The sequence below is a fragment of the Pelodiscus sinensis genome, chromosome 6 (genome assembly GCF_052426305.1).
Source record: "Pelodiscus sinensis isolate ZL-2025 chromosome 6, ASM5242630v1, whole genome shotgun sequence".
NCBI classification, from domain to species: domain Eukaryota; kingdom Metazoa; phylum Chordata; order Testudines; family Trionychidae; genus Pelodiscus; species Pelodiscus sinensis.
Window position 1 is genome coordinate 3,563,755 of NC_143057.1, and position 13,869 is coordinate 3,577,623.

Sequence of the window (13,869 nt, forward strand, 5' to 3'; positions counted from 1 at the left end):
CACATCCCTAGGAGACAGGTAAAATAAATACCACTACCCTCCCATTTTGCAGATGGGTAAACTGAGACAAGATGAGTGACATGCCCAAGGGCACACAAGAAGTCAGTGACAGTGCTAGGAAGGAGACTAGAAGAAGCGATGGATTTTGAAGACTTACCAAAAAGTGCTAAATCATATCAAAATCCTGGTCATGAGAGAGATAGCCCAATGTGGTGTAGTTGATAGCAATTTGATAAAAAGACTTTGAATATTAGAGGAAGAAAGCTGGTGTTGATAGCCACAGAGAATGAGAGAAAGATATGCAATTTTTTAGTCACAGAGGGTCAAATCTGAGCCAGGCATACCACTACCACTGAAATCCATGTGAGCTGCAGAGACATCTCAAAGAGCAGAATTTCCTCCACTATATTTGGAAGCCAATGGGTCGGTCCCAAGATCTCTCCTGGAAGTAGGAATTGTCTGTTGCCACACAAAAGCACCGCGTGCAGTCATTAGCTGGAGTAATAAAAGGTCCTGAAGATAAAGATGAACTGGAACATGTCACCAAATGGGACTATTTCCTCTGCAGATCGATATGGGTTGGAACACGTCGCCAAATGGAATTTTGAAACCTGGAATGAGCCAGATCATCACGACTTCGATAATGTGTCAATGAGCATCAACGGTAAGTTTGTGCCTTTTGACCTGGATGTGGGAATGCAGTAGGGGAAAGGCAAGTGGGGTGATAAATTATAGGGCATACGTAGGTATATTCTGTCTTCTAAGGGAGTGGCCCAGGGTATGATCCACCTAACTTCCATTGGTAGTGTGCAGCCCTGGACTGCGTAACATCTCAGGTTAGACATTAACACGAGAGAAAACAGAAATGAGGGTGGGGAATGTGGAATAAGGATGACAGCAGACAATCATGTTTTCTCACCGTTTGGTTATTAACTGAAGCGATGCAATGAGGGTTTTGTTCTGCTTTAAAGCTGTGTGTTTTAATAGATGTGCGCCTTGGTAGCTTGCCCAGGCAAAATCCTTGAGAAGAGTTTCTTGTTGCTGAGTGTATGAAGCCAAGGACGGGGACTTCAAGAACCCCGTTGTGATTGATGTGGAGAGAGGAAGCGGGGGGAAGGCGGCTTCAGACCCATTGTAGGCTGTTAGTTGTGTGTACTTTAATTGCTCCTCGCCTAATGCAGCACTATGAGAACCGGCAGGACTCTTCGGTAACGTTCATCAACGTTTTAAGTTGTAACTATCTCCTGTATGTAATTGTCCCGACTCCAGGCTTCCTCAATTATTACGATGCATGCTCGGAAGGATTAAGAGATGCTAGCTCTTCACTGAGATTTGGAGGCCCGGGAGATTCTTTCCATCCATTCCCAAAGTCACCCATCTGCTGGAGTCTTCTCCGTCACTGCTACAACGGGACCAACTTCTTCACTGGAGAGACCGGTGTGCGGTTGGACTACATAGCCCTCCATAAGAAGGTCGGTCCATGGTTTCTGAGGGCTTAGTAAAGGAAAACGTACCCGAGAGTATTTCTGAATCCACTGTAGTGCTGAGGTGGCCGGGGCAGCACCTTGGGTTTCTGAAGTTCACTTTCAGATTCTGCTGTGCCTTGATCGGAGGCGTTACAGTCCCAGAGGCGTTACAGTCTCTTCAATTGTTCTAACAGACAAACTTCCTTTTACGCTGAATGCTTCCGCACCGAGGTCTCTGCCTGAAAGCAACGTGTCAGCCACTTTCACAAGTAGAGGAAGGGGGGAATATACAGTTTTCCCCTTTAAACCAACAGTCTTAACTGTCCATCAACAGTTTTAGGGTGCCAACAGACAAAGCAGAAGTGTTAAATTTGACTGGCAAGTCGGGCAAGCTGATATCTTTTATTGGACCAGCTTCTGTTAGTAGAGGGACAAGCTATACTGGCTGCGGGTCCAATAAAAGATTTTCTCTCACTCACTTTGTCTAATATCCTGGGACTGATGCAGCTACAACACTGTACACAAATCTGACAGGGACACAGGTGCTTGTGTCACCCATGGACTGCTACTGTGACTGTCTTATGCAGTAGAGGTTCCCCAAGGTTTTTGAGGGCAGGGGAAACGTACGGCAATCATTTACCCACAGCAATGATTAATGAGCAACGCTGACTGCTCCCGAGCAATCAGATCCTTAGAGGGTGCCGTGCATGTGGGTGGATTTCTTTTAAGCTTGCATAGCATTATACAAAGTCGTTACCGTCCATACATGAATCCGTTTGCTATGACATGGCGTGTACATGTAATTGTAAGCCTCGACCATAATCGCTGTTTTGCTTTTGTTCTTACACCAGTGGATCACTGGCTCTGTTTGAATCAATGCTTCACCGTTTCTCATATTTCGGGAGAGTTGCGTGTTGATTTTTCTGAATTGCTACATGTACTTGTGAGGCGGGGGTGTATACCATTACAGACATAAATAAGGGGGTGCAATCAAATCAACTTGAGAACTACTGTCCAGAATACCCTCGATGGCACTTTGCTTCTGTCACAAGGGGGCGCTGCTGCTGCTCGGGTGATCAAGCCAAGCAAACAGAGCTCCTGATCATATCTTATAACCGGCTCACAGAACAAGAGACCCACAGTAGACAGATTGTACCCTTGACACGTTTATTGCAAGCAATTCAGGAGGAAATGTTAAAAGCACTATATGTATATTTAGTATTTAAACAATTAAAACAAACAGTGAAAGACATTAAAAGGCACTGCAAACATAAAAAGGCATTAAAAGCAATAATTAAATGGAATACTTAACAATTTAAATCTAATTTTTAACCCAATGTAGAAGCCTAATTCTTAATCCAATTTAACATACACACACTCACCCTCTGGGGCTGGCCGGACCCCAGGGAATATTGGTTAATTTGGTTAAGGCAGAAGTCCGACGTGCATGTCACCCCAATACAGCTGCTCCCCAAGTTGCGATCGGTCAAGTTACGACCGTTCGCACTTACGACCAAAGCTCCCATGGAGCGGCCGTAAAGGCTGTCCCCAAGTTACGAACGCGACCCACGCTTACGAACAGCACGGCTGCATGTAACTCAATGGGGTCCGAGTTACGAACAGCTCGAGTTACAGCCAAGTGTTTAGTCCACAACTCGTTCGTAACTGGGAGAGAGGCTGTATGCTGAATCGATGGACTCCAACTCTTGGGACAAAATGGTGTGGTATATATCCCCTTGGCAGGGGCCAGTCCAGTGAGATGCCATCCACGGGTTGCACACAGTCCAGGTGGGGTGATGTCCATTAGTGACACCCCCTTCTTCTTACTGGTACATCCACGACCGATCCAGAAACACCCGGTTTTTGCACCACCCAATTTTGCTTGTCTCACTAGGAGTGAGAAATAATGTCCTGTCCTTGGTTAGATTCTTCCCTTGTTACTTTTTTTTCTTATCTGCAAATGCTGGAAAAGCTGCCTCAGCACAAATACACAGTTCTTTTATTTCACACGGTTCTTTTCTTAAAGTTGTAAACAAGTCCATAATCGTCCGGGGTTCTTGCCTGGGCCTTAGCATAGCCTCTCTTCAGCTCACTTACTGTTGATTCACTCATGCTAACCATTCACACTACCCATGATTCGTGACACTTCCTCACTGTGGCTTCCGATTGTTACAGGGAGCTGGAAGTTCTCTATACATCTTAGAGCAAGAAACAGAAGCAGTGGCACAAATTCAGAAGTTGTTCCCCAATTTCACCTCCGTTCCTGTATACAATGACGAGGCAGACCCACTGGTGGGATGGTCAGTTCCACAACCGTGGAGAGCTGATGTGACCTACGCAGCCATGGTGGTGAAGGTAACCCATCGCTCGCGTAGTGCCTTCTCCTGATAAGCTCGTCTGCAGAGCAAGTGTGTTGCCAAAAGACTGTTTTCTTAGGTTGCTGAAGGGATTTCAGGAATGGACCTCGGGGGAAAAAATGACAGGCCAAATCCTGGGGTTCTTGCTCTGTTCTCGCACTCTGTTTTTTCAGGCAAACTCCGTTTGAAGTTGGTGGGAATTGATTTGGTCAAGATTTGGTCGTACAAATGAAGGATGCAGTAGCAAGAATGAGGTTTGCATTTCATAGAAGGTTGAGTGTGAAATTTCCCAATTTCATGCCTTAGGAACTCATTTACGGCAGTCTCGTACTCTCACATGGTTGGCTGCCTTCCGGAACCTTGTCGGAAGAGCACAGAAGATGGGCTTGTTTACTAATAGGCTTTTTGTCAGAGTCAGTTAGCTTTCCACCGCAACAGCCTGTGTATGACCTACTGCCTCCAGACCAGAGGTGGGCAATACACTGGAGGTGGTTCACAGGGTTAGCCGCTGGCAGGCCACCAGTGCTTTATTTACCTGAGCATCTGGCTCTTGCAGCTCCCATTGGCTGCAGATCACCATTCCAAGCCAATGGGAGCTACGGAATCCTGTATGCCGAATAGCAGTTCAGCAGAAATATGGCCGTTGTCAGCATATCAGCAAGAAATTGTTCCCCCCCCCCCCCGCATGACTGTCAGTTTTCCCCGTTACTTTCCAGATCATCCTCCAACATCAAAACCTGCTCCTTTCCAAAGCCAACAACACGATCAACTACACTTTGCTGAGCAATGACAACGCCTTCATGAACTATTACCCCCACTACTTCACCCAGAGAACACTGACCGCGCGATTTCAGATGAACAACACCAAGCCGCCGCATGTCCAGATGGTGAGGAAGCCTGTGCTGACGGTGATGGGGCTGCTGGCGCTACTAGGTATAGTCTATGCTTGTTGTCAGTCACTAAATGCCAATCCCCAGTCACATCTGTCAATAGGGCATCCACTTCCTTCTTCCTGCTGACACCGGGTTGGCTATTTCCTCCTCCCCGTTTGTCCAACGGTATGTGCCACAAGGAATGGAGCTTCTACATCTTCCCCCAGGAGTACTGGGGTCAGGCTGTTTTCCTGACAATCCGCTGTTCCTTCTACATTGATCCCATTACTTCTATTTATACCCCCACATGCCTCCTTGGTCAGGACCTTTCCTTGGTGTACGTGGCCTGGTATCCACCCGGTCCAGGGCCAGTTAAGCTACGCTGCACTTTAATAAGCTTTCCAGCCTCTCGGTCCTGCTGAGCTCCTGCCAAGGTGTCAAGCCAGGCTCTGATTCTCTTAGACACATGCTTAAGTCTTATTGACTGAAAATTGCTTTAGGCATGTTGTACCTCAAGACCCCGCGTGCTAGATGTGGTACAGATGTAGTCAGATTTATGCTGAAGTGCTTTGCAGAATCGGGATTGTATTTCCAGAGCTGAATCGTAGCACTGGAAGGGACTTCAAGGGGTCATCAAGTCCAGTCCCCTGCCCTCGTGGCAGGACCAAGCACCATATCAACCATCCCTGATAGGTATTTGTCTTACTTGCTCTTGAAAATCTCCCATTGTATAACTGAACAGTTTCAGCTATACAATTGACTTCACCAGTGCTACTCCAGAACAGAACATACGAACGGCCGAACTGGGTCAGCTCAAAGGTCCATCCAGCCCGGTATCCTGTCTGCTGACAGGGGCCAATGCCAGATGTCCCCAGAGGGAATGAACAGAACAGGGAATCAACAAGTGATCCCTCCTGTCACCCATTTCCAGCCTCAGACAAACAGAGGCTAGGGACACTATTTCTACCGATCCTGGCTAATAGCCATTAATGGACCTAATCTCCATGAATTTATCTAGCTCTTTTTTTAACCCCATTAAAGTCTTGGTCTTTACAACATCCTCTGGCAGGGAGTTCCACAGGTTGACTGTGCGTTGCATGAAATACTTCCCTTTGTTTGTTTTAAACCTGCTACCTATTAACTTCATGTGGTGACCCCTAGTTCTTGTGTAATGGGAACAAGCCATTAACTTTTCCTTATTCACTTTCTCCAGACCTGTCATGATTTTATAGACCTCTATCATATCCCCCCCCCCCTTAGTTTCCTCTTTTCTAAGATGAAAAGTCGCAGTCTCTTTAATCTCTCTTCTTATGGGACCCGTTCCAAACCCCTAATCATTTCTTGTTGCCCTTTTCTGAACTTTTTCCAATGTTAAGGTATCTTTTTTGAGATGAGGTGACCATATCTGTATGCAGTATTCAAGATGTGGGCATATCATGGATTTATACAGAGGCAATAAGATATTCCCTCTTGCTGTCTATCCCTTTTTTAATGATTCTGTGTGGGTTTTTTTTTACTGCTACTGCCCATTGAGTGGATGTTTTCAGAGTCAGAATCATGCTGATATAACCAAGTCATCTAGAACTCAGCACTGTATAGACAGTTAGGTTTTTCACCTTTTCACAAGGTCTACAACTGGTCTAGGGACCTTGTATGATAAAAATGTTTTTTACTTTCAGGGGAAAAGCAAGTTTTTGCAGAGATTACCAGCACAGACAAAAGGGCCGATGCAAACACCGTTGGAGTGCTAGCCTCCGTGCACATCCCTGCTGAACGAGGGACTTCAGACAGCTGGCAGGCCGCCATACTGATCTATGCTAGTGACGATACCCAGACATCAGCTAACCTCACTGCTGTAACCGTGAACGTCACCCATTTCCCCAGGCACGCAGGTACGCAGGCGGTGTATAGAGATTTGGGTGAGGTAGCCCCAGGAAGAGATTCATGGATTTCCAAAGCGTTCCTTTCATCACTGAGATCACATCTAGCGTTTGTATATTACCAAGCAGATTCCATTTTGACTGGAGATCTCTTCTTACTGGCAGCCCCAGATTGTTTGGGGGCGGCGGGAGATCTTAGGAAAGATTGTGGACTCGGACCCTGGAGATGCCTTTAATTCTACCGTTTCGGAAACAATTGAGCCCAGCTGCCCCAAGCCAGATCTTGCTGAGCCCACAGGGACTGCTCACAATATAACCAAGATATTGAATATTACACAGTTACAGTTTGCTGGTTTTCTCTTCACCCTTTGCTGCTGGTGCCCAGCACCTGTGAAAGCCGAGACACTTCTATTTAGGAGCCAAGACGGGAATTTCAGAGCACAGCATTAAGGACCAAGGCTTGCAACTATTTAGTCTTAGGAACGTGTGAACGTTTTACCCCATGTCCCATTCACTTTCAATGAGATTCAGGCTCCTAAGTCACTTTGAAAAATGGGACTTGGGTTCCTAAGCCCTTTCTGCACTTTTGAAAGTTTTACCCTTCATCTTTACATCCAGAGCAGGAGCTTTACGTGTTTCCTTTGTGTCTCCAAAAGAGCTGGTATACGTGACATACTACCTGGACAACCACCTCACCAATCCCTATTTGGAGTGGAAGAAAGGAGGCAGCCCCGACTTTCCGTCTGCAAAGCAATTCCGACAAATGAGGGATGCCGAGGTAGGAGGCGTATGCTGTGGGCACGGTCACAGTGCCGACGCACTGTTCTTCCACCGGGGTCTCTCCTGGGGGATTATTTAGGGCACTACGCTTAGTATGGACCGAGCCACATGGTTGTCTTCTCTTTCCTTCTTGATTCCCGTGATAAGACTAGGCAGGTAGCAGCATTCCAGCGTGCTATCGGCTGAGCCTGCCCCTACCAGGAACCGCAGAGAAAACCCTTTTGTTTGTGTCTGCTCTTTGCTTTGTACGTTAGACTTTACATCTACCTCCACAATCATCTGGGTCAGAAAACGTAGGACTAGTCTCAGACAGAAGCAACAGAGGTCTGGCTTCTAACGATCGCTGGAATTCTGCAGGCTCTGGACGCTTTGGAACAAGCTGTACACGGCCCTTGCAAAAACCAATAAATCGTACTCAACCAGCAGTGAGCTCCAGCAAAGAGCAACCAGCCAGCTGGTTTGTGCATGGCTTCTTGCACTTCATGTGGTCCTCAAGGGATTTGTCCAATACTGGCAAATCCAGGCACACACACATGCACAGGAAGAGGTCTAATGCTCTTAGCTGTCTGCGGCTCCCAGTCACCCCCTGTACTAGCCACAGTGGCCTCCCAGCAGTGTGTCTGCCATTTGGCACACATCACAAGGTTATTGGTGTCCTTCTTTTCCTGTATTCAACATCACCGAACTTACACACCTTAGCAGCTCGTATTCTCATCTTTGACCCCCGAGGGCACAACCCACATTTTGGGCATCTAGATCCTAACTAATTAGTCAGGCAAACAGGCCTTTCACTCACTGACTAATTAGATCAAGTAGACTAGAGTTTAATGTCAGTAGACATAATGGTGCGTATCAATTTCTGTACATAACGCCACCGTTCTGCTTCGGTTTTGCAGGGCCCAGTGGTGAGAGGACCATTCCCGTTTCCTGGGGACGGCCGCCTCATCGTGAAACAGGAGCTGCCAGTTCCATCCGTCTTCCTCCTCCACGTCTGTGCACGACCTCACTCGGCTCCCAATCAAGTACGTCCCATGATTCAGTGGCAGGGTGAAGGTGGGGGAACTGAGTTTGAAACTGCTCCCATGTGGGCTGTTGGAACCCTCAGGGCATGTCTACACTGAGGTTCAAAACCCAGCTGGCTCAGGCAAAGGGACAGTTTAACTTCAGTGACCAAGTGATGCCATGATTTCTGTTCAGGCGAGCCGATGTACTCGCTGGGCCCTGTGGCAAGGAAGGTGGGGCCCGGCTCTGCACTCTGGGAAGGGTGGGGCTGTGGGCGGGGCTGGCGCATCAGCGCAGCCTGGGCTGCCCCTCCCCCGGCAGCACCCCGGGGCTCTGCCGTGCGCCGAGTAGCGCTCTGGCTGCGATTTAAAGGGCCAGCGGGAGAGCATCGTTTAGAAACGGTGGGAAGTGCAGCATTTCAGAGGCTTGGAAACTTGGCTTTGAGGCGGGAAAGCCAAGCGCCAGCTGTGGCATTGCAGCTAACGGCCCGCAGGAACGTTCCATCCCCGCGCACAGCTGCGTGACACCCCTGAGGCTGGGAGGCGCTGGGTACCGGCCGTGTGGGAGTCAAGAGCAGTGGGCTTCCGAACGGCCAGGCCAAGCAGCTGGAGAAGAACCACCTAAAACCGAGGTTCAGTCAGGACTGAGGTGTCCCAAGAAAGGGAATGGTTCCCGCTGAAATCAAAGGGCGCTCCCTGGGGAAAAGCCTCTGAAGTCCATATTTCGGAACCCACGTTTCAGCCATCCATTTACTTCAAAATAGTTAAGCCAAGAGTTTGTTGTAAGAGGGTTAAAGGGGACCTGATGCTGCGGCAGCCTCGGAGCCTTATGGGAGCAACTCCCCTCTTTCAGGGATGTTTACGGGAGCTTCTTTCCGCCTGCAGGTGACAGGTGTTCACCTGATACCGCTGACCAAGGGGCAGGTTGCAGTAGTTTGGGACGATGGCTGTGTGGCTTCCAAGTAAGTGCGTTTTCCAGCCCGAGGTCGAGGTAAGAGCAGGGCGCAGACATACCCTTATCCGACCGAGGTCTCTCAGAACTGAGTGACGTTTACTCTCCCAGCAAAGAGCGAGGCACGATCCCTGGAGCTCTGACAGGTGTTTTTCTGAAGCACTTTGCACAGTAGCTTTCGTCGCCAACACGGCTGTTAGGACCCGTGTGCGATGCCACCAGGAGGGAACCTCCACAAAAGTCTCTGTACTCAAAGCTGTTGCTTTAGCCAAGCTTGTCAGCGTTGCCCCGGCGGGAGGGGGGGTGGTGTATCGTGAGGAATGCAGAGCTAAAGGGGAATTGTTGCATCCACACCAGCAACCAACCCATATACCCTCATGTGCAGACGGGGGATACAGGACAGCCGACTCGGTGCATCCTTTGGGGGCTGGCTAGCCTCTCCCCTTCCCACCTTTGGGCCTGTGAGATGCTGACTATCTCTACAGAGGTGCTTAGCCTGGTCTCTCCCCCTAGCGTCTGGGGAAGCTGAAAGGGGCTGCCCGGTTTGTCAGAGCCTCTCAGGCCAGTCAGACAGGCCTAGGGGTTGGCAGGTGTCCGGTTTTCACCTGGACAGTCCGATATTTGTGGCCCGTCAGGTAAAAAAAAAACAACAGAAAATACCAGACATGTAAAATGTGACCTTTTTTTTTGCTCACCAACTTTGTTCTCCCGTTTTGTTTTGTTTTTGCTCAACCAATTTTTTTCCTGCCATGTTCGGGATTTTTTGTGAAAGCATCTGGCAACCCTAGGCAGGCCCGGTGCTTTGCTGTGGCCTTTTTGAGCCATGCCCTGGCTTGTGTTTGTAGGGTCTGCTGCAGCACCAGGTTTGCCTGATCAGTTGCCAGCAGCCCCGAGCATTTCTCTCCCTCTCCTCTCCTGCAGACACCTGACAGAGAGGGGTCAGCATGTCTGCCCCATGGTCACCAGCCACCAGCTGAGGTGTTTGGTTTCCTTCCTAGATGTCTGAAGACTTTCGAAGTTGAGTTCTCGCCGGACGGAAAAGCGTACGAACGGATTAACGCCAGAGATACGATCTTCACTCTGTGGGTCTACAGCCCAGGTAAAGCCGGAGCTCACACTCCATGTACTCTGTCCCCTCCGCATTCCCACTCTGTGGAAAGCCTGCACATCGCTATTTGTAAGTTTAAGGAATACTGAGCCAGGGAGTGTATTCACAGGGTTTCAGTGCCAAAATTGAGACCAAACCTCGCTCCTGGGGATCGTCCTGAGGAGGCAGCCCTGATGGTGAGCAAGTCCCAGGCACCGTAGACAGTGGTAGCACCATCTGTTCGCAAGGACACAAGCCGGAGCTCCTTGCTCAGTTTTCACTGAAGCAAACTCCCGCTGATGACAACAGGCGTTTGCTTGAATGCAAGAAGCACCTCGGTCTTTGGCCCCAGTGTTGCTAGGGTTGCCAGGTGTCCGGTATTGACCCAGACAGTCCAGTATTTTTGCCTCCTGTCCTGTAAAAAAATTCATAAAATACTGGACACCTAAAATGTCCGGTATTTTCTGATTTTTTTCCCTGGCCAGGAGGTGAAAATACCGGACACCTGGCAACCCTAGTGCCTGGGCCCAGCCTCCCCCGCCCCCTGACACCCCCAGCCCTCTGTCCCCAGATCCCATGCTTACCTGGTTCCACAGGGAAGCTAAGTTCTGGCTTGAACAAGAACACAAAATGGCTGCCGGCAAAAAGCCTAAAGACCAAGGGGAAGCAATGCCTTCCCTGGGTCTTAGTGCTCAAGCGCTCCCTTGTTCCTATCCCTATTCTAACTCTGCGTTCACTCGGAAAGGGGCCATGCTGTTTTATTATTTATTTATTTATTTGCTTAATAAGTCTCGGAGTCCTTTTTGCTTGCTCAAAAACTTTGGTCTCTCCCCGCTTTTTTTTTCTTCAATAGAATTTTTTTCCCGGTGTTTTGGGGTTTTTTTTGGGGGAGGGGGTATTTGGTATTTTTGGTTCAACCGTCTGGCAACCCTAGGTGTTGCACTGCCACGGCAGATGGAAGGACGGACTGAGAAGGGAAGCCCACGCCCGATATTGCTGCGTGGAGTCATCCACGGTAACATTCCCTTTACTCCATGCCCTACGTGCCCATGGTTCTTTACAGCCCAGGCAGATCTGGGCCCCGTCCCAGCACTTACAAGGCGAAAGCTGGATCCTGTGGGGCCAGCCTGCCAGCGAGGGACAGGCAGAGCACACTGTCCTCGGGCGTGGGAGCCAGCCACACCAGCTCTGCACCTGCAGTAGACTTACCCACGCTGGGGGTTGTTCTCAAGCAGGAGCGTTGTGCACTGAACTTTGCTAACTGTCTTTTAAAGACAAGCCACAGCTCTTCAGTGCATCCCCTGCACCGTCTCCCCCCAGGAGGCTGCGTTCTGTAGAGAGCAGCAAGGTGGTTGTCCCCAGCATGGCTGCATGCAGCTGCCAGGGGCTTTTCATGCAGCCACAGCCTGCTGGGGAATGCCTATGAGCAAAGCAGCATTACCCTGCAAACATCACTTTTCACAGAAACAGACTTACAAGCTAGCGAGTCTCAAAAACCACTGCAGCCCCCCAAAAAGCAAAAGAAGCAATAACCAGGAAAGGACGAGAGCATGCAAAGCAGCTTGTGTGTTTCTATTCTCTTTAGCGCCAGTAAAGTACAGACACAACTGTATGTTATTATTCAGTCTGCAAGGCTATGCAACCGCTGCTAGATCGACACTGCCATGTCAGGGCTGACTCTAGGGGTGCTATGGGGCTGGAGCAACCCCTGGGGAAAAAATTAGCAAATGCTCAGTTCCCCAGATCCCCCTGTCCCAGCACCTCTTGCCCACCAGCGGCCAGCGCTAACTCCTGCCCCTCCCCTCCACCCACCCCTTGCGGCGTCCGCCCACCACAAACTGGTGTTTTGCAACATTCAGGATGCTCTGGGAGGGAGGGAGACGGGCAGGACTGGGATATGCTCAGGGGAAGGCGGGGCAGAGGCAGGAAGGAGGGCTGAGTAAGGCCTGGGGTGGAACAGGGACAGACATGGTCCCTCCCAGCTGCTCTGAGCACCCGCCCAACGCTGCTCCCTTGCAGTGACCGCGCTTTACCTTTCTGGTTGGCAGGAGCCGCCGTCTCGGGCTTTTACCGAGTGCGCGCCGTCGACTACTGGGGCAAGCCAGGCCTCTTCTCCGTGCCTGTGCCGTACCGCGAGGCTCTGGAATGAGCGCAACACTGTCCGCCAGCCGGAGGAGAAACCCAAGTCTGCCTCCCGCCTGCAGCAGCAAAGGCAACGCCAGCCTCACGCGCCAGGGAATTCGCCAGCTAGCCGGGAATGCGGCACACCCGGTCTCGCGGCAGACCTCGTGGCGCGCGAAGACAAAGTGTCTCGTCCCAAAGTGAGGAGGGAACAACTTGTCTCTTATCCGCAGGTGGCAACAGACTCGTGTTCCCCTCAGTGCTGTGGGTCACAGAAGCACGGGGGGCGGGTCTGGAGTCAGAGCCGGCAGCCCCCCTCAGGACGGCCGGAGAGTGTTTTCCTGTGAGGGGAGGCACGGCCAGGACTGGATTTCCTCCCCCTTGCTGCAGTGCTGGCTGCGTGGGATAACGGCCAGCGGGCTGTGCCGAACGCAGCCCGACGAGTGAGCAGAGCAGCCGGCGGCTGGAGTCCTGCTCCCTGGCTCCCAGGGGTGAGCTCAGCCCCTTTCCCCGGAGGACTGTGGGATCTCCATGCAGGGTGTCCAACGTTCCTCGCCCCCGGGGGCAGCAGCCTGGCAGCCATTTGCTTGCTCTCAGGCCCTTGCCCACCTGAGCCACGTCCTTCCTGCTCAGGGGGCTGCGGGTGCCTCGCCCCCACCCAGAGGGGCGCCACCAGCACAGAGCCGTGCCTCTTTCATGCTCCCATCCGCTGGGAAAGTTCAAGCCACCGTTCCTGTCAGGCTGGTCCCTCCCACTGGCCCCTACAGGCCCCGTCTGTGGGTCCCTCGCAGCAGGGAGTCCCTCCCACCAGCTCTGACTTGGGGGCCATGAGGGAACATCCTCAGAGAGCTCCTACTCTCACCTCCCCTTCCTGTGCACTGCCCTTTTAAAGCCTGCCTCCCTCTTCCCAGCAGGCACTGCTTCCACCCAGTCACATGCACCTGCTGTGGACTACATCCCCCAGCGTGCCTTGCCTTAAATGAGACAAGGCTTTGTGGCAGAAAGCCTGGGCCTTGCCTTCCCCTCGTGGGCAGCCAAATGTTTTTAGCAGCTCCATTTAGAGGCTTTTATACATTTCTCCGATTGAGGCATGAAATGCTTCGGTATGTGACGGATGCCTGGTAACGGACGTGTGTTAATTAGAAAATCTACCCTTGGGACTGGGGTATTAGCATCTCATTGCCTCCCACAAAACAAAGGAGTACTGAATACTGCGCCCAGGCAATGGTTGTCAGGTTACATTTTTTTCTTCAAAAATGTGTGTTTGGGTTGAACAAAACAGTGCCTGAATTTGTGGCAAATTTGCCAGACCGTTTTAGTTGGAAAACAAAACAAAACAACCCCAAACCAAAC

At 50.6% G+C, this 13,869-nt stretch overlaps 1 protein-coding gene across 2 annotated transcripts in view; it reads left to right on the plus strand.

The window, feature by feature from the left end:
• IDUA (alpha-L-iduronidase) overlaps positions 1-12,582 on the plus strand; it is a 38,649-nt gene extending 26,067 nt beyond the window's left edge. For both annotated transcript variants that reach the window (XM_014579557.4, XM_075931298.2), the window contains 10 exons: positions 569-664; positions 1,270-1,472; positions 3,642-3,821; positions 4,540-4,756; positions 6,375-6,587; positions 7,232-7,353; positions 8,252-8,377; positions 9,242-9,318; positions 10,307-10,407; positions 12,444-12,582. In XM_014579557.4, the coding sequence (XP_014435043.3) occupies positions 569-664; positions 1,270-1,472; positions 3,642-3,821; positions 4,540-4,756; positions 6,375-6,587; positions 7,232-7,353; positions 8,252-8,377; positions 9,242-9,318; positions 10,307-10,407; positions 12,444-12,544 (1,436 nt within the window). In that variant the 3' untranslated portion in view covers positions 12,545-12,582. The remainder of the gene's footprint in view (positions 1-568; positions 665-1,269; positions 1,473-3,641; positions 3,822-4,539; positions 4,757-6,374; positions 6,588-7,231; positions 7,354-8,251; positions 8,378-9,241; positions 9,319-10,306; positions 10,408-12,443) is intronic.
• Positions 12,583-13,869: the final 1,287 nt, after the last annotated feature.